The sequence below is a fragment of the Elephantulus edwardii genome, unplaced genomic scaffold (assembly GCF_000299155.1).
Source record: "Elephantulus edwardii isolate Elephantulus edwardi_28Jun2011 unplaced genomic scaffold, EleEdw1.0 scaffold00135, whole genome shotgun sequence".
Lineage (NCBI taxonomy): Eukaryota > Metazoa > Chordata > Mammalia > Macroscelidea > Macroscelididae > Elephantulus > Elephantulus edwardii.
The window spans coordinates 2,830,787-2,851,858 of record NW_006399885.1 but is presented as its reverse complement, the minus strand read 5'-3'; the positions used below and the strand labels follow the sequence as shown (position 1 = coordinate 2,851,858).

General features: G+C 40.6%; 1 protein-coding gene across 1 annotated transcript in view; it reads right to left on the bottom strand.

Annotated features, from left to right (window-relative positions):
* The window catches only part of FGF9 (fibroblast growth factor 9), a 66,953-nt gene that overhangs the window by 41,092 nt on the left and 4,789 nt on the right, over positions 1 to 21,072 (bottom strand). The window contains exon 2 of the mRNA XM_006894108.1: positions 10,736 to 10,839. Coding sequence (XP_006894170.1) covers positions 10,736 to 10,839 — 104 coding nt within the window. The remainder of the gene's footprint in view (positions 1 to 10,735; positions 10,840 to 21,072) is intronic.

Here is a 21,072-nt window from a genome sequence, read left to right as displayed (position 1 = left end):
GAACTGGTGACCTATTTTCAAAAATTAGTCAATGAAAACTCTATGGATCACAATAGAACACAATCCAAGACAGTTCTGGTGGATGAGCCACTTGGTCTGGAAGACACTCAAAATACCTAGTGGGTATAATAGTGGACTCCCCCCACCAGAGCTCATCAAGATGGTGCAGCACTGGGCAAGATTTCATTACAATAAATGTGGGATTATCAGGAATCGGAGTCAACTTGACACAGTTAACATTAACCATCACTACATAACACTACAATATGGAAAGACTCTGCAAATATGTGGCTCACGATGGTAGAATCACTAAGCCAACAAACACTAACCACATGTCAACTGCACATTAAGGACACTGCTGGGCATCTGTGAAACAAAAGGACTATTAATACAGAGTTGACCCCCCCCCCAAAAAAAGAAACCTTAATCTAGTCAGAACCCAACATGAACAAAATTCCATCCAAAAGATAATTCCTACTGGAACAGCACATCAACAGAGAACTGTCAGAAGCGCAGGCTGAGTTTAGAAGGGGTCGTGGTAGTAGGGATATTGTAGCTAATGTTAGATAGATCCTGGCTGAAAGCAGGGAGGGAGTACCTGAGGAATGTCTATGTTCCATTGATTGTGCAAAGGTGTTTTGACTGTGTGATCACAACAAACTGTTGCTAACTCTGAGAAGAATGGGAATCCCAGAACACTTGATCATACTAATGCAAAACCTATACTTGGACCAGGAAGCAGTTGTCAGAACAGAGCAAGAAAACACTGCTTAGTTCAAAATACGGATGGGTGTATGCCAGGGATGTGCCCATATCTCCATACCTTTTCAATCTATATGCAAAAGAGACTATCTGGGAGGCTGGATTGTGGTGTCAGGATGGCAGGAAGATTCACCATCAATCTGTGTTATGCAGATGACACAACCCTGCTTGCTGAAACTGAGGAGCACCTGAAGCGCTTGTGCAGAAGGTCTAGGACTGCAGCCTTCAATATGGATTGAGGCTCAATACCAAGAAAACAAAGATTCTCACCAGTGGGCTAATTGGAAGCATCATGATATATGGTAAAGATATTGAGATTGTTAACAGCTCTAGTTTGCTTGGCTCCACAATCAACACTCTTGACCCCAGCAGCCAGAAAATTAAAAGATGTATTGCAATGGGAAAGTCTGCTGTTTGAGACCTCTCCAAAGTACTGAAGAGCAACAATGTCAGCCTGGAGACTAAGGTGTGTCTGGCACAGGCCATGGTCTTAGCAATCACTTTCTATGCATCAGAGAGCTGGACAATGACTAGGGAGGATAGAAGGAGAATTAATGCCTTTGAGCTGTGGTATTGGAGAAGAGTATTGAATACATATATGAACTGCTAGGAGAATAAACAGATTAGACCTAGAGAGGGTTAAACCAGGCTGCTTCTTGGAGGCAAGGATTCTGAAGCTTTGTCTGACATACTTTGGACATGTTGCAAGGAGGGACCAGTCCTTGGAGAGGGACGTCATGCTTGGGCGGGTGGAAGGGCAATGCAAGACAGGAAGACCCTCAATGAGGTGGATCGATTTAATGACTGGGGTAATGGGGGTAGGTCTGTCAGAGACAGTGAGACTGGCACAGGATAAGGCAAAGTTTAGGGCTATTGTGCGATGAGTCGCAGGCTACTCGACAGCACATAACAACAGCAACAGTATATGCTGTGTAGCCATATATATAGTAGAGATAACAAAGGGCAAACTTAAGTAAACTTCTTAACCATAACCAGACACCCCAACAGAAGGAGTTGCTGGTCCGAGGGAGTCGGGACTAGAGTCTCCAGAGACATCAAGGTCATTTGGCACAAGACAGTCCACAAAAACAGCGTTCTATGTCCTACTTTGGTGTGTTAAGACACACCATTGGTCTCTCCTTGTACCGAACAAGGAAGTGGGAAGAAAAGCAAAGATTTACTGAACCAATAAATACAAAAGACTAATGGATCATCTAACCTCAACTTCCATGACTCAAAAAAACATAGATGGTGGCCAACTATCACTGCTGACCCCACTACAAGCGGTCATAGTAGAAGACCCTGAATACAGTATGGGATAAAGTGAGACAAAACTGAAAAACACCAGGGTTGCCATTCCAGTTGATGCTGGTAAAATCCCCAAGATTATGAACCTTCAATATCCTTTGAACCTGAAACAAAATTCACCCTTATGGTTCAACTTTCAGCCAATTAATAGATAGACAGGCTTATAAGAGAAGCAGCATAAACAGGGAGCCGCTCCCTTCTTAGAATAACCAATCACCTAAGGGCAAAAACTCAACACTTGCTCAAGAGTTAAGCCCAGAAGACAGGAAAAAGTATGATAGAAGGACTAATGGAAATGAGAATCACAGGGAGGAACTGGGATGAATGTAATTACAACATGGGTATTGTAATTAATGTCATAAAACAATTTCAAATGATTAAATGGAAAGCCAATTTCCTTTATAAATTTCGCTCAAATCACACTAAAAAATTCTAGGCAGAATAAACTAACTACTACAAAAGAGTGGCAGAGCAAAGCCAGCACTTCACAGCGTGATGGCTTCCTTTCACAGCACCTCTGCAGGTCCCAGGCCAAATGTTTCTGTATCACTTCAATTCTCATGACTGCTACATTTTCTTTCATTAAATAGAAGCTTCTTGACAGAGATTAATTTTTCCACAGCATTATTATTATTGAGACATTTATTATGCATCTGGTCAATAGTTCTTGACACTTTTAAGGATGGTTAATGGTAAGACTCAGATAAAGGCCCTGAGACTAACTGCCTGAACCCGATCTCTTGTCTCCGAGCCAAATGGAAACTAATATTCTAATTTTCTGTCCAAATATGTGTTTGTATATGTGGAATACATGATCTTAAATGGCAGCAACAGGACATTCTAATAGCTATACTTGACAGGTTTTATGCACTAATTAAGTAACTCTCGTGGTGCCGTAGATTAAGCATTGCACAGCTAACTAAAAGACCAACTATTCAAATCCACTAGCTGCTTGTGGGGAAAAGTTGGGCAGTTCTATTCTCTTCATAGGGCTGCATTCTACTCAACCTTAGAGGGTCTATAGAGTCATTATAGACTCAGTGATAGTGAATTTGACTTTAGGGTTTTGGTTGTGCAGCCATTTAATGCTTGGCTACTAACTCAAAGGTCAGGGGTTTGAACCCACCACCTACTCCAGAGGAGAAAAAACTTTGCAATCTGCTCCCATAAAGATTACAGCCTTAGAAACCATCCAGGGGCATCCTCAGTCACATGGAGTGACTCAACTCAATGGCACACAATATGTTGCACACTAATTTGCCTTCTCTTTCTAAAACCTCCTTTTATCCCCCAAGATTCAGCCTAAAATCTACCAGCTTTTCCAAGCAGTTAGCGCAGCACCTTTCTGAGTCCCTAGCACACACATGCATTCCTTTATAAAAGTGCACTGCACAAAACACTAAAGACTGCCTCTCCCCTACAGATTTGAAATATTTGGTTCATTTTCATATACTTCAACACAGGGATCAGCTGACAGTAGGTATAAATGTTTGTGAAATTAAAGAGGTGTGCTTGTTCTTATGTACAACCAAACCAGAGCTGACCCTCCAGTGGGTTTTCAGAGGCACTTAATCCCACAGAAGGAGATTGCCCAACCTTCTCCCACAAAGCAGCAGGTGGCCTCGAACCATGTTCCTTTGGAACTGCTGCACAGCTTCTTACCAGTAGGCCACTGGAGTTCCTGAAAGGGTGGTTGTAGGAATTAATACATGAATACAATAATCAAACTTCATCCCAGAGCTAGAACTATTCTGGTTTTCCTTCACATAACCAAATCATTATCTATGCCCACAGTTTTTCCTACGTCCACATTATATTCCACCATCAGAATCTTTACATGTTCTGGAAGAAGTGCCAGCCTGTTCACCTCTGACCTCTCAGATCTACTTTTAAGATAAACTTGGGAACAAAAAAAGCCACACAGATGAAATGATAAAATTAATCCAAAATATAAGATACATCCTTATATGCATTTTTACTTGGTTTAGACATCACTTTATCAATGTTACTGCTGTTTGCCCCCAAGATCCTTGTTTCATAATGGAATCAACCTTTTGATGGTGTGTCAAATATTTAGAAACATAACTTCTCTACTTTTTTTCCATTTTATACTGATTTATTTACAAAGTTTTAGTACATTGTTTTTCACACAAGAGCTTTCCCATTTCCTTCATCCTACCTAATCAAATTGTACAACTCTATGATTAACACCCCACCCCCTCACGCCCATCCTCACCCTCTGCTTCCACCTTTCCCCCACCCCTTTGATCCTCATATGCATTCTACAATAATGGTTTTATACAGTGTTTGTTCTTATGGGACTGAGTTCACTCAGCATAATGCTCTCTGGTCCCTCCCAAGTTAGGTAGTAATTTTAAAAATCATTGCTCCTGTGTGCTACATAGTATTCCATCATATGAATAACTTTTCAATCCATTCATTTGTGGTTGGACATCTGGGACATTTCCTTGTTCTTGCGATGGTGAATAACGTTGCTATGGACATTGTTGTACAAGTCTCTGTTTGAGCCTCAGTTCTCGTTTTCTCTGGGGAAACCTCTCCACTTTTAAATTATTTGAGGCTTAACCCACTTGCCATTCTGACTCATATGATCACACATGTCTGAGGCTGTAAATCTCCATAAGGGGAAACTGCCCATCCTTCTCCTGTGGAGCACAACTGGTGGGTCTGAACCACCAACCTTTTGATTAGCAATCAGAGACATCACACACTATACCACCAGGGTTCCTTCTACAACCTCAATGCCTATGTTCTCTTGGCTACAATCATTAGTGCATTTAATGATGTATTTGTGGTTTATCTGCTTCTTTCATATTCTCAATTTCAGCACGTTGACGAGGAGATATATTGGCTCCTCATCATCACATTAGTCATCACATGGAATATGTTAGATTCCCGGGCAAGAGCTCTGAGGATCTGACAGCATCCTCTCCTCTTCACTTGACAGGTGAGGACCACTTGGAAGATACCTCAGCTGTGGCAGGAGGGGGCAGAGTTTCTTTCTGCTGCACAAGGCATGCAAAGTTGACTCAGCAGTCCCTCACAACAACAACAAGCCTAGAGAGGGTCCCACTCCACTCAAAACATGAGAGGCAGAAAGACGGGGCTGCATAATCATTCTGTGGGCACAGACAACAGAACAAGTGAGGCAGGGAACACACAACATGCAGCCAGAAAATTCCAGAAGGCAGGCTTATTATTATTTCCAGAATGAAAAGGGCTTTTCCAGAGGTGACATGGAGTTTTCCATGTCACAGGTAAGGAAGAGGAGGCTGACACCTGGGTAACCGCAGAGACACAGTGAGCACCCAGGTCTCCTGACTCGTGTTCACATGTGCTTACCACCACACCAGCTCTTCCTCTAGCCGCCACCACCTCCCCCTTGGGCCATTCACACCAGGGACGTAGCCACAGTCCAATTAAGCATGGGAATAGAAGATGGTGATTCCTCCTTCAAGCAGAAGCCTAAATACACAGTGGCCATACACAGAGAGCCAGGCCTACACTTGTGTAGTCAATCAAGAAGAGGAAACAAATCACAGTTTTTCACTCATTTTAAGCCAGTGTGCATCTACTATCAGCAAGGCCCATTGCTTTGTGTCAAGGCACTTTTAAAAAGAGGAATGGTGCAGTGGATGCCACCAAACTTGGTTGAATCCAGGGTCTGGGAGAAAGAGGAAGACCTGCAATTAGACAGACGGACTCAGTGGCTGCAACAGTGGGCCCCCCAGAGACTGTGAGGACGGCACAGGACAGGTCACACTAGATGATTCTGTTACACAAAGGCCACCAGGAACGAGAACAAACCTGGTGGTACCTGACAACAATAACAACATGCCCTTCTGATACATCAAAACAGAGACGTAACTAACGTCACTACAAACCATAATGTCACTTGGTGTTAATAAAAATACAATAATATTGGGGCCCCAGAGAAAAAAGTATGAGTCATGTTGATTAGAGGACCTGGAGTTAAAGTTATTAGAGTTAGGGAAAGCTTTTAAAAAAAAAAAAACAATGACAACAATTGCACTGAATCTTAAAAAAAAGAGTGGTGCATGATGGGAAGGAAAATTAAAAGCATTTCACAGACAAGAAACAACTTGGTCACGTGTGCAAACCAGAACCCATGACATGATCATAGAGTGGCAACTACACAGACTCATACTACACAGGTGTCATGGATTGAATTCTGTACCCCATAAACACATTTAACTCCTGATCCAAGCCATCGTCTTTGCAATTACTTACTATGCATTAGAGAACTGGACAATGAATACGCATGACAGAAGAAGAATTGATGCCTTTGAGCTGTGGTGCAGAAGAAGAGTATTGAACATACATATACCACGGACTGCCAAAAGAACAAGCAGGTCTGTCCTGGAGAGAGTGAAACCAAGTTGCTTTCTGGATGCAAGGATTTTGATGCTCCACCTCCCATATTTTGGAAATACTGCCAGGAGGAACCGGTCCTTGGAGAAGAACATCATGCTTAGAAGGGTAGAGGGACAACGCAGGAGAGGAAGACCCTTGATGAGATGGATTAACACAGTGGCTGGGGTAATAGGGGCAAGTGTGTCGGAGACAGTGAGATTGGCTTAAGACAGGGCAGGGTTTAGAGCTATTGTACATAGGGTCATTATGAGTCAGAAGTGACTTGACGGCACAAAAAAAAAAAAAAACTCATATAATATGGAAACTACATAATGATCCCCCACAATCTGATAAAACAAATAATTGTAAAAGAACTAAGGTGGAATATATCGCATACAATATGGGAACTATGTAATGATCTCCTACAATCTGATAAACCACCGTAAGAACTAAGGTGGAGTATAATACTTCTTAATCTTATTACAGCCCTAATCCAATATAAGGGATGTTTCCCTGGCATGTGGCCTGTAACACTTTTCATCTCATGAGAGACAAAAAGGAAAAAAAAACAAGTGGAGAGAGGGGGCCTTAGAGCCACCAAGAAACAATCTCCAGGAACAGAATGCATCTTCGTAGACTCGCGTGTGTGCATTAGGAAGCTCATGACACCAGGAAAGGCCAGGACACATGATCTCCAAGGATGCTGAAGAAAACATAACCAATGGACAGAAAGGACCTTTCCCTAGAGCCAGCACCCTGAAATTGTACCTCCAACCTCCTAAACTGCAGGAGAATAAACTTCTTTTTGGTAAAGCCATCTATCTGTGCATCTCTAGCAGCACGAGATAACTAAGGCAGAAGAGAAAGTCACAGGAGACGACAGGAGCCAAGCCAATGCAGGTGGTGAGAGACTAGCCTTGGGTGCTACACTACAGGCTACAAAGGGAAGTCTCTGCAGCACTCTTAGCCAAGGAGCAACATCATCTCTGAGTTTCCAAAGGTAAGTCTGGCCTCAGGCTGAAGACTAGACTGGCAAATGGAGAACCAGCTTCAGCTATTTTCCTACAAGGACATTAGTGTGGAGAAGAGTTCTTAGTCACACTTTCCTCAGAGCACTTCACATCAGAAAGGATGACGAGATCTCAAATAGAATGAGCAAGCAGATTATTTTCTTGGATTCTCTCCTTGGCCTAGAGATGCTGCGATTAGGGCTCAGTGTTAGCTGTTGAGCTGAAGGGGGCTCTGTGACTGGCTTTACTAATATCTGTATCACATACATGAAAGTGAGAAAGAATTGAGCATGTGACAAAAGTAGAGCACCACTTAATTTTCAATATATAAAAGCCTCTACATCTATGTTCAGAGTAGCATTGTTCACAATAGCAAGAAAATGGAAGCAGCACAAATGTCCATCAACAAATGAATGGACTGAGAAATTGTGGTATATCCACACAATAGAATACTATGCAGCACTCAGGTGCAAGAGTTTTGTAAAACACTATTCAACTTGGAAGGGACTAGAGAGCATTTTGCTGAATGAAATATCTCAGTCACATAAGACATAACATCAAATATTGCACACAGCCACTACTGTGAAAATAGGAGGATAACTGGGTAAGATGTGTATAAATGTTCAGAAGAGAAAGGAGAGAGAGGAGACAGAAAAGGCAGAGGGGGAAATCACTGGAATAGCAGAGGTTAGTCAGCAGATGGGGTGAAGTAATGGGAAAGGTTCAATGAGGACTTGAAAATACAGGGTGATAATAGGCATAGAGCAATGGTAATCAATTATATTAAATACAATATTTATGAGTGATTGTATAAAATGCAAATTACATGCACAAAACATGATGTATATGAATGATTATATGCAAACTAATAAAAAAAGAATTTTTAAAAAAAGAATTATTTTACCATTTGAGATATACTCAAAGAACATAAATTTGGCCTGACCACATAAACTAAATGAACATCAATTTTCCTTATCATTTTAACTTTTATTATCATCATCACCTTAAAACTCTATATTGATCAATAATATCACCAAAGTAAAAGGCTGTACTACATAGTTAATAGATTAATAATCTTTCTAAATAAAAAAAGATACAAAAGCTTCATTCAACTCATGTCTAAGTGTTGATGATTATTTAGAAAGCAAAACTCTGTCCAAAGTATTATTTCATAAAAACTAATTTATTTTTTAAAAAAAAATTAAACTCCATACTTGAAAACATATTTTTAAATCATTCATTCTCTCCAGAAGTATTTGTATACCAATGTTCATAGCAGCATTATTCATCCCAAATGTCCAACCACAATCGAATGGAGTGAGTCAATATGATACATTCATGCAATGAAATACTACGCAGTATGCAGAGCAATGATTTTGTAAATCACCTAACTTGGGAGGGACCAGAAGCTTTATGCTGAGTGAACTCACTCAATCTCATAAGGACACATACTGTATAGGACCATTATTATATAAATAGATGACTAGTAAAATGTGTATAAGGATCTAAGGGGGGAGGTGGGAGCAAAGGGGTGAGGATGAGAGGTGGGCATTGGTTAATTATAGGGTTGCACAATTTGATGGGTAGAGAGAAGAGTGGGTAAAGCAAATGGGAAAGATCTGGTGTGAAAAACAATGTATATGAAATTTGTAAATAAAAAAGTTTATTTAGTCTTTTTTACACTATTTTTTTACCATTTGGTTTTTAAATAAAAATTTCATGTTACCAAGGCAAAAAAAACCTAATTTTTATGTCTCTAAAAATGGTAAATATCACATTGACTTTACACAGGTCATCATATAGTCTTGTTAACTTGAGCTTTCACTCTCTTATTTAACAACGTATACGTGACGGTCCACTGCATTTCCAAGGCTGTAAACCTTAAGGGCAGGTTACTCATCTTTCTCCCAGAGTTGCTCATAGATTTAAACCCCAACCTTTCCATTAAAAGCCCAACAACGCACAATGAAACAGGAAAAGAGTATTTCTAGAAAACACTCTTTCTCTACTTGAAATGTCCTTCACGTTCACCTACTGAAGACTTGGAACTTTTCCCATTCTAAGCTTCTTTTCATTTTCAACTTTTTGTAGATTCTAATCAAGGCTCTTGTTTCAGATAATACAGATAAAATTCTCATTTGACCACCAGTAATTGTAATGAAAAACGGAAGGTTCATTTCCCTATAAGTTCTAATGTCAAAAACCTAGTTCAGTGTATCTATGAACTAATAATCTTTTATTCATACTCATGCATTTTGCAACTCTTTATTAAGGACCTCCCTGTGACCTTTGCCCTGTATCCTGTCCTAGATACTGTGTAAGCAGAAGGGATGCAAAGATGCAAGTCTTCCCTCTCTCCACAGACGACAAGCTCCATGAGGACAGGTACTTTGCTCTAGTCGAATGAAACACTGTCTCAGCATCTATCTGAACCATTCCCAGCATCTGTCTGCACCATCCCCAACATCTGCTGTAGATCAGACCATAGTGAATCATACAGCTTTTATTGGCTGATTTAGGGGAATAGATATGGCCAGGCCTTTCTTCCTAGTCGGAAAGCTTTGCTCAAATCAATTCAGCATACAGAAACAAGCAAGCTCCACTGAAAACTGGGGGATAGTTGTTCATGAGGTACACTAGCTGAGCATCAATCACACGGAAGGAGGGAAATTCTACCAGTGAGCCGTCAAGGCTTTCATTGGTGTCTGAGAGACCACAGTAATACCCCTGACTGTATCTGTCTGCCAAGAGGCTAACAACCAGTGGAGGTGAGGAGTGAAGCTCAAAATAGTAAAGAAAAACAGAAATTGGAAATACTTTCAAATAAGCACAATACTTCCATTCACATGCACAAATCCCATCCCCCTCTCACACACAATGAAGATGCTCCGTAGCTCACTGCATGGTCTCTTTCTCATTTTAATTGCAATGCTTGGGAAAAGATAATCTCAATTCATTTCAAAAATAACTCCCATTCAATATAAAAAAATGGGATTATATTTTTTACACTTGTTAAATTGCTTTATTCATTTGATAATGAAGATGACTTGGCATATAAATAATTTCCAAATAAACTTTGGTCTAGCAAAAATCCAGACATGTATTCTTAGAAACTAAATGATTTTCCTCAGAAAGGCAAAAATGAGACTCTTCTTCCAGATAGATATGCTTTCCCCTTCTGGCTATCTTTAATCACAAGAAGACCAAAGTTCAAATTAAACAGGAGTCAGAACACTAGTGGATTCCCCGGAGGTACTCACTGATCCGTACAGCTCTCCTTTCTCGTTCATCCCGAGGTAAAGTCCACTGTCCACGCCTCGAATGCTGACCAGGCCCACTGCTATACTGATAAATTCCAGAATGCCTGTGGAACAAGTGGGAAGAGTCAGACAGCACAGCACATAGGACACAGCACACTGCCTGCAAATCTGAGCATCACAAGTAGTTTTTTTTAAAGGACAACAAGCCCAGACTCCAATTTTTATAACCCCTTCACACTAGTTAAAGAATTGCCTTCACTTTAAAAGAACTGCCTAAGGGAGCTCTGGTGGCCTAGTGGCAAGAAGCTGCGCTGCAATACCTAAGGCTCATAGTTCAAATCCAACAGATGCTCCTCCACTGGAGGAGGTGGACACTCTCCTCCTGTGCTAGTCATATCTGATTCGATGTTACGCAACAAAATTTTTTAAAAATAAAAAATATGGTGCAACCACTGTGGAAGGCAGTATGGTGCTTTATCAAAAAGTTACAAATAGAGATACCATTTGACCCAGCAATTCCACTACTGGGAATATACCCCCAAAGAGAGCAAAACTGACATCCAAGCAGATATATGCACACCCATGTTTATCGCGGCTTTGTTCACAATAGCAAGGAGTTGGAAACAACCTAAGTGCCCATCAGCAAACAAATGGCTAGAGAAGCTATGGTATATTCACACAATGGAATACTATGCTGCATTGAAAAACAAGCAACTCATGCAATATTATTCAAAATGGATGACCCTGGAGGACATTATGCTGAGTGAAGTATCTCAGTCACAAAAGGACAAATACTGCATGGTGCCACTGTTGTAAAGCAGGACTGACCTCGGGGTTGGAGGGAGACTGAGAAAGATGGGTTCAATAATGTATACTGCATTGAAACAGATGAGGGAGAAAACGGTTTAAGAGGGAAAAATATTAGTGATTTTTGTCATGACAGGAATCCAGAGTGAAGGCTGTATAGTGGAGGAGAGCTCGGGGAAGGGATTGTAAAACAATGAAAGAATTTTTCTTTCACTTTTCAAAGAGGGTAGTGTACTAGAGGGGAAGGTTGGGAGGGGAGAAAAGTGCAACAATGAATGAATGGAAATCCAAAGTTTCTGTAAATTTTCATTGAAATTAATAATAAATTTTTAAAAAGAAAAATCATAGTATGCACCAATTAAAGAATGCAATTTTCTAGGTAAAATGTAAGCAAACGTTGTTGTTGTGTTAGTATACAATGAAGAGATATGTTTCCTAATGATGTAACAAGAAAGTTTCATTTAAAAAAAATTTAAAAATAAAAACAAGGAACTCATTATTATTATTTATTATATTATTATTATTATTATTATTATTATTAAAAATGGGTGACCCTGGAGGACATTATGCTGAGTGAAGTATCTCAGTCACAAAAGGACAAATAGTGCCATGATGCCACTGTTGTAAAACAGGACTGACATCGGGGTTGGGGAGAGACTGAGAAAGATGGGTTCAATAACATATACTGCATTGAAACAGATGAGGGAGAAAATTGTTTAAAAGGGATATGTGATTAGGTATTTTTAACAGGACTGACATCGGGGTTGGGGAGAGACTGAGAAAGATGGGTTCAATAACGTATACTGCATTGAAACAGATGAGGGAGAAAATTGTTTAAAAGGGATATGTGATTAGGTATTTTTGTCACTACAGGAGTCCAGAGCGAAGGCCGTATAGTAGAGTGGACCTGGTGGAAGAGATTATAAAACAATGAAAGAATTTTTCTTTTACTTTTCAAAGAGGGTAGTGTACTGGAAGGGAAGGTTGGGAGGGGAGAAAAGTGCAACAATGAATGAATGGAAATCCAAAGTCTTGGTAAATTTTCATGGAAATTAATAATAAACTTTTAAAAATGTAAAGAAAAAATTCTCATTATTACTCTCTCACATGAGTATACAATAGAATTTTCCAGCGGCTAATAGAATATGTTATACTGTTACAGAGCAACTAAAAGACCACTATTTGAGACCTGTTCATCAAATAAAATAAACTAGAAACTTAAAAAAAAATTAAAAAAAAGAGCTGCCTAAAGGAACTGACATTTTAATTATACTTAGCAACATTTATATCAAGATAATGATTTACATCCTGTGGCACTCAACAACAAAATAACCAATATAGTCCAATTAATTTAAAGACAGTATCAACAGAGAAACCATTTCCACATTATATATGTGAAAATAAGTATTTGCATGCATGTATACCAATAATGCTGTCTATTTAGAAAATTATCCTCTAGCTCTCAAAACAAGACTCAGAAGTAACACCAAAGCCTCGATTGGCTTACATAGGAAATTATACAGCCCTCTATTGTAAAATCTTATTGAGCTCCATCTGGAGACCTGGAATAGCCTACCCATATCCCAAATACTTCTGCTTTTAAAAAACATACTGGCTTTTTGCTTCTTTCATCCGAACCCCAAAGAAGAACTAAACAACTCAGATAACATTGTTGGGAGGTGGTCACACTCAGTTCAAAAATGCTCTTGATTTAATGAGTACTCGATCTGATCCCGTTGTTCGGCTTAAGCCCAGCAGAGCTTGTGAGGATGATGAGGGATTGAGTGATGTTTTTCATTCTGCTCTCCATGGGATTACAGAGTCAGATTCAGCACAATACCAACTAACAACAACTATATATTTTTTAAAAAAATCAGAACACAGCATGGTCTTTTACTTTCTTCTTTCTCCTGGCTAGGGAGCTCTGGTGCTGTAGTTCCTAGGGAGTTAAGCTGCTAACCTAAAGTTTCAAATCCATCAGCAGCTCTGAGAGAAATAGTTTCCTCTCGTGCAATTTACAGCCTTGGAAACTCACTGTAGAATCTGCTATGAGGAGGTTCCGACTGAACAGCAGTGAGTTTTCTCCCCTTGCTAACCACACGAAGAATAATAACACGCAAACAGGGGCAAAGATCTAGAATTCTACGTCCACACAAACAGCTTCAATTTCTCTAACTATTGTTGTTTCAAGATGTTGGTCACACAATGTATTTAGAGCAAAGCTAGTATTACCCATGCTCAGCCATTTTCGTATTTGTGCCAAGAAGTTAAACTGCTACACTCTGTCAAATGCTGAGGTCATTTTGAGCTCTTGGTTTAAAAATATCCTCAAATATTGAAGAAAAAAAATTACTTAAGGTTCAGAGTTCTGAAAAACATCAAGGGTAATATTCTGCTACTGTTGGTCTCATGTGACTAATAAAAAAAGCACTTAAATGGATCTTTAAACAATTAATTTTGCATCCCTTACAAAACAGACTATGTGGCAATCCATAGAAGATGTGGACTACAGAAATCTAATATAGCCAGGATTAAAGTCAGAAGAAAAGTCCCATGTGGGTAGTTATCTTAGAAAGAAGGACAATTTCTTATTAAAGTATCTCTACTTCATTTATGTGAAAAAAGGCAACAAAGATTACATGCATACACTGCCCAAAAACATTTTTCTAGGCTTGAAAATCCATTTTCCTAATAAAAGGTGGGAAAATACAAAGAGAAATTACAAGTTGTACTGTGGTTCTGATCATCAATGCCTCCATTCTGGAAGATGCAGTTAAAATAAGCTAGTATGTGACTAATCTTCTACTTCATAAAACCTACAGAGGTGTGCCAAGTCAATGCCCCTTCATAATTCACTTCACACAAGAAGATACCTCTTTTAAAAGCAATCATGTCATTTTCGTGAACAAGATATAACTCTTGCTGTTGTTGTGTATCACTGAGTCATAACTGACTCAGAGCTGACCCTGCAGCAGGTTTTCATAGGCCGTATAATGCAAAGGAGTTCACTGCCCATCTACCTTCCATGAAGTATCCGATGGATTTGAACCATGTACCTTTGTGTCACAAACTCAACTTCCTAGCAAGTCACTAGAGCTCCCTCTTAGAACGCGTATGTGCTTCTTTGAAGCAGTAGCATAGTACAAGTTTTCAGCTCTCCTGAAAATGGAAATTGGTTAATAATGTTCAGTTTTCACTATGAAATGAAATGCAGGGAACATTCTGCCCCATTTGAAGTCTAAATAATTTCATTTACCAGGTCAATGAAGGAAAGTTTACTAATGAAACAGAAAGATACTTGCATTCACTAAAAGGGCATTTGATAATCTTCTCATTTTCCCTAAACATGAGGCAGCTCTGAGCACGAATAATGAATGTTAGTCAAAACTATCATCAGAACAGCAAAGGACAGGAACGGTGTGATTTCACAAAACCATTTAACCGTCTGATCTGCCGAATGGTGAGAATTGTAACAGCAACAATAACAATAATTTCCAGAATACTTGAGCAATTGGTGGTGGTAGGCTGTCATGCTGGAACCCACTCATGGCTAATTCTCCAGCAAGTTTTCAGAGGCTGTAAATCACACAAGAGGATTTTTTTTTTCCCTTGGAGGAGATGGATTTGAACCATAAACCTTTGGTTTAGCATTCCAATTCCTTACCACTAGGCCACCAAAGCAGTTCGTCTGTGGAGGCTTTCTCTCATTTTATCGCTGAACAAATCTCTCAAACTCAAAACTCAAATTCACTGTTGTGGAGTCAGAACATAGCTGCTTTCAGACTAGGAGACACCAGTAGATTCGAAGTGCCAGAGAGGCACCGTGTTTGGGTTAGTTTAGAACTTCCAACACACTAGGCTGCCAGAGCTCCAGTAAGAACACTAATCATTACAGTATTCAAACCTTCAATTCACATATGGAGAAACTGAGTTAAAAGGCGGTTAACCCTTTCAAGACATTATTATCTGTGTTGGTTTTTTTGTTGAAACCATTATGTTTTCAGTAATAGAAAGTATTTTGGTCTTTTTGTTCATTTGTTTGTTTTTACTCATTCATTGTTGCACATTTTCTTCCCTCCCCCTCCTTACTTCCTTCTCCAGCCACTCTGCAATACACTGGAAGGCAGTTTTAGTAAAATTAAGACATACAAGGATTTTTATAGTTAGTGGGACATATACGTCCCATGAGGCATCTGGTGATGTTAATGGCATGAAGTCTGACTTTTCAGATTCATTCATACAGACCCCCTGATGAGAGTATGCACTAAAAATGGGATAGAAGGTTCCCATTAAACCCCACAGGCATAAAATACAAGTGACCTATAGGTCACAAAAAAGCTAAATAGCCACTGCCCCAAGCAATCCAGCTCCAAATCCAGTCTTTAATTACTTTATGCATCTAACAATTGGTTTTACTCTTGTGTTTCACTCCTGAGATTGCTGAAGCTTATCTGTCATTTCTCTACCATTTTCATGCAGTTATATACCCTTTACCAAAGACTCTCCAGATGAAACTGCACTGTCCTGGTGAGTGGCATTGAAAGTGGCAGCTATTAGGACTGTAGCTTTTATTAGCTCTATTAGGCCCATGACTATGGCATCATGAAAATGTACTTTCTGTTTATTTAAATCACATATGTGCATATGTGTACACGTAACCAAAAACCCACTGTCATCAATTCACAGGGACTCCCAAAGATTCCAAGGCTGGATTTTTTTTTACCAGAGCAAACTGCCACCCCATTCTCCCATGGGGTTATCTAGTGGGTTTAAACCGCAAACCTTACATTTGGCCACCAAGCATTTAAATTATTGCATCATTACCTGGGCTTCTCTGTGTAGACATAGCACATTGTCTTTCTTTTTTTTTTTTTCTGCTAACAGATTCTGAGGCTTCATCTGACATACTTTGGACATGTTGTAGGGAGGGACTGATCCTTGGAGAGGGACATCATACTTGGGAGGGTGGAGGGAGAGCGCAGGAGTGGAGGACCCTCTATGAGCTGGATTGATTCAGTGACTGCGGTAATGAGGATGGGTGTGTCAGATGCAGTGCGACTGGCACAGGATAGAGCAGGGTTTAGGGTTTAGGGCTGTTGTACATAGGGTCACTATGAGTCGCAAGCAACCAGACGGTACATAACAACAAAGGACTTAAGTTCTTAAATCAACTCAGTAATAAATACTTATTACCTAATAACACTGAGTTATTTAATACTTGATATCAAATAAAGTATTATTTCAAAATATGAGAATCTAGTTCATTAAGCACTGGCTGTCTGTTATTATTGCAGTTGGCTATGAAAGTGTATTTGAAAGTAACCACTAAAGGGCATGGAAATATTTGGGACAGAAAAGATAGACATGAGCCAACTATGTTGCAATTGGGTTAGCCTCACACCAGCTCAACCGGCCATGCAGTCTACTGAAGGTTCTAATATACTAGAAAAGGGACTACGGAGTGGTCATAATGATGACTAATTGCTGATTTTTAAATTAAGTTTGGTTTTGTCTGCCAATTCAAAACAGACCAAGCTTTCTTAAGTCTCCTGCCCACATTCTTTGCCCTCGTGGTCACATTTTGCCTAGAGCAAGAGCTAAAAGGGGTCAGTGAGCAAAGCACAAAGTGACTGAGTGAGTACAATGTAACTGTCTCCAGGGGAGGCTGAACTTCATCTGCAGATCATTCCCCAGGTTCCACACCCACAAGACAGACAACTGATATTGCAACACACTGGCACAGGTAGAACCAAGGAAGGAGCCTTGTCTGCCCCTGTAAAGATAAGCACAAGGAGAAGGCATACTCATCCAGCTCTTAGGGTACCCAACCATCAAAAAGTCAGCACTGTCCCTTAGCACATATAGGCTGAGGAAAAGAAAGAATTCAACATGTGGTGTGAAGTGTTGAAACTTGGGACCCTATGAGCTACTCATCAACTCCTTTCCCAACACTTAGTCATTTTAAGGGGTCCTCACAGCATCCACTTCCTAAATAGCATGTCTATGGAAACCCTATGAACTTTGATAAATGTCGGTAGTTGTAGAGGGGCTTCAGGCCTTTGTTCACAGGGTCGCTATGAGTTGTGCTTTACTCTCAACCAACAACAGCGGCATAGGAGTGGCATCCCCTTCCTAAACAACATGCCTCTGAAAACTCTATGAACTTTGATATATGACAATAGTTATAGAAAGCCTTAAATGTCGACTGTTGTAGAAGGGCTTCAAGCCTTTTGTTCATAGGGTTGCTATGAGTCATGCACAACTCTACAGCAATCAACAACAGTGACACAGCATGTAATGTGTTAGGCTGCTAACCCAGAGGTCTGATATTCCAACCCACCAGCTGCTCCCTGGAAGAAAGATGGTGGTCTGTCTCCTCCATAAAGATTTACAGCCTCAGAAACCCAATAAAAGGGAGCTGTGTTGGACTTGACTCAAAGGCAGTGGAGTTGATTTGAAGAAGGTTGTTGCTGTTGTTAGGTGTTGTCAAGTTGCCTACAACTCATAGTGACCCTATGTACAACAGCCTAAACCCTGCTCTATCTTGTGCCAATATTATTGTCTCTGACATACCTATCCTCATTACCCCAGTCACTGAAACAATCCACCTCATTGAGGGTCTTCCTCTCCTGTGCTGTCCCTCCACACTCCCAAGCATGATGCCCCTCTCCAAGGACTGGTCTGTCCCTGCAACATGTCCAAAGTATGTCAGATGAAACTTAAGAATCCTTGCCTCCAAGGAGCAGCCTGGTTTCACCCTCTCCAGGACAAATTTGTTTGTTCTCTTAGCAGTCCATGGTATATTCAATACTCTTCTCCAGCACTACAGCTCAAAGGCATCAATTCTCCTTCTATCATCCCTAGTCATTATACAGCTCTCTGATGCATAACAAGTATTGCCAACACCATAGCCTATATCCAGACTGACATCATTGCTCTTTAGTACTTTGGAGAGTTCTCTGACAGCAGATTTTCCCAATGTAATTTGTCTTTTAATTTCCTGGCTGATGGTACCAAGAGTGTTGATTGTAGAGCCAAGCAAACTGAAGCTGTTAACAATCTCAGTCTCTTCACCATCCATCATGATGCTGCCAATCAGCCTAATGGTGAAAATCTTCGTTTTCTTGATATTGAGCTTCATGAGAATTAAATTACATGACCTAAACCACTTTTAGTATTGTGCTTGAAAAACACTAAAGACACAAAGTACTGTATTATCATCATCATTATATAATTTGGAAATGAAGGTATTAAGATTATCTTGTATGTATGTATGTTCCTAGCATTAATAAGATAGCTGCCATTTATACATATTCATTTATTCATTCAGTTATTAAGGATTACAAGCCAAGAACCAGATTATTTGTCAAGTACATAAAGATAAATAAGGTACAGCCTAGACTGTAGACTCTCTAAGAGCTCACTAGCTTATAGTAGGGATAGATAGATAGATAGATAGATAGATAGATAGATAGATTAGATAGATAAGAAAAAAGTGATGATTACATGATTACAATGAAACCAAGATACACAGGGTATGGCTGATCTCCAAAGTTGGGATGCTACTTCAGGTTTGGGAAAGGGTCAGAGGAGATTCCCTGAACGAAGTGGCATCTAAAATAATTCTAATATATCCATGGAGATATTTTGGAAAAATTGTAGGGGGTTTTGTTGTTGTTGTTTCTTATCAGTATCACTTCAACTTTTTGGAAAACAGAGACCTCAAAATCAGAGCCCAGTTTTTGGTAAGGTCAGCTCTGTGACCTGGGAGAAAAAGAAGCCCCAAGTATGTGGGTCACAGACATTCCACCAGGCAGAGTCTGGAGGCTGTGAAAGGCAGAGAGAGACCTGACAGCAGGTCCGATGCCACCCCTATTTGGTTTCAACTCTTATCAGCAATACTTTCTTGCCCACCATGAACTCTGTGACCTCCAGCTCATCAAGCAGTCTTTCCCTGCATTGGAGCCTGTGTCAAGCAGGCATTTCCACCTGCACTGACTTGAGTCCCTCCCACTGCCAGTGTTTCGTGTTCCCCTGAGTGTATGACATAGAAGAGTGCTGAGTCAGCAATAGGCCTCTTGGAAGGTTTCTGTGTAGACTTTTCAGTGTTTAAAACAAGGGAAGAGAAAGAGATGAAGGAAAGCGAATGGAAGGAGACCTCAATCAAGTGAGCCATGGCAGCCAGGCTCACCTTGGACTGGCACAGCCTCACCACTTTCAGATCAGAAAGGCCACAGTCACGGCTAGTGATGGAATCATTATTGTCTCTACTCTTTTCTACAGAAATGAACAGTTCAAAGGAAGACAAGACTGAAGAGTCTCAAGTGCTTTGATGAGTCCAAATTCATCTCTGGTCCTGAAGACCAGATCAGTTTCTGAGACTAGTTCAGGAAAATGACCCAAGACCTTCCTCCTCACCAGAGACTCACAAGCTGTTTAAGATAAGCCCAGAGCTGGCCAGCTTGTCCCCATTCTGTTCAAATAGACTCACTGCCTAAAAGCCACCTTCTGAGACGGGCTATCTTCCAAGGCCAGGAGGACAAGCTCTGCTGCAGGAAGTGGGAAGCTGGTAGTGGAAGCAGCTCCAATTCTGCTTAACAACGACCTGCAGTCTGATAACTGCACCCTACACTGAACAGAGCTGCATTCTTCAGACAACAAGAATGTATGCACACTGCAGGGAAAGGCATGACACTGGGCTTCTGAAAATAGATCCTTAAAGCCTCTTCCCTACCAGCTTCCTTCTAACCAGAGCATTTCACAACCAGACTCAGAAGCAATCATCCCTGCAGCCTGGGTCTCAGTAGTTCGGAGTCCACCACAAGGTGAGCACATCACAGCGTTTATTTAGGAAATGCTGGTTTAAGGTAAGAGCTACAAGCCCACCAGTTCCTCAAACATCTGAACTGCTCCTTTGCTCCCACAGCCGGCAGTCTCAGACAGATACTGATGAACTAGATATATAGAAGAGATTTTTTTTTTTTAAGTATGAAATGCTGGCGCTTTTTTTTTTTCATTAAACACTTACACTATAGTATTTCTCCCTCTTTAAACAACTCCCACCTGACATTTCATCTCCTTTGAATGGGCAGCTTCTGGGGTTCTGGAAAAGGCCCACCTTTCAAAGCTACCCCATCAAGCCAAATTAGGGGACAAGGTTTACTTTTTTCCATGAAGGTTTCTCGCACTATCAGGACCAACAGCTTTTTCGACATTATCTCCGCCCCCGTGGATTTTCTGCTCTTTTCCCACGGAGCAAGGCTGGAGAACTTCAGAGAAAATAATCCAACTGAAACGCCTTGCGACAGGAGCCCCCAGTTTCGAAGGGCTTCACTGTATCTCTACCTCATCAACCCCAGAGAAAAAAAATCAAAAAGTCTCCCCCATGGTCCCACCTAAGTCATTGCCACTGCACCTCCGACGGGCACCAGGGTAGGTCCCTCCATCCCCATGTCCCCTGACTGCCTCTGCGGTGTCACCACCAAGCGCCCCAGCAGCTGCAGTCACCTGAGGCGCTGCGGGGGGGGGGG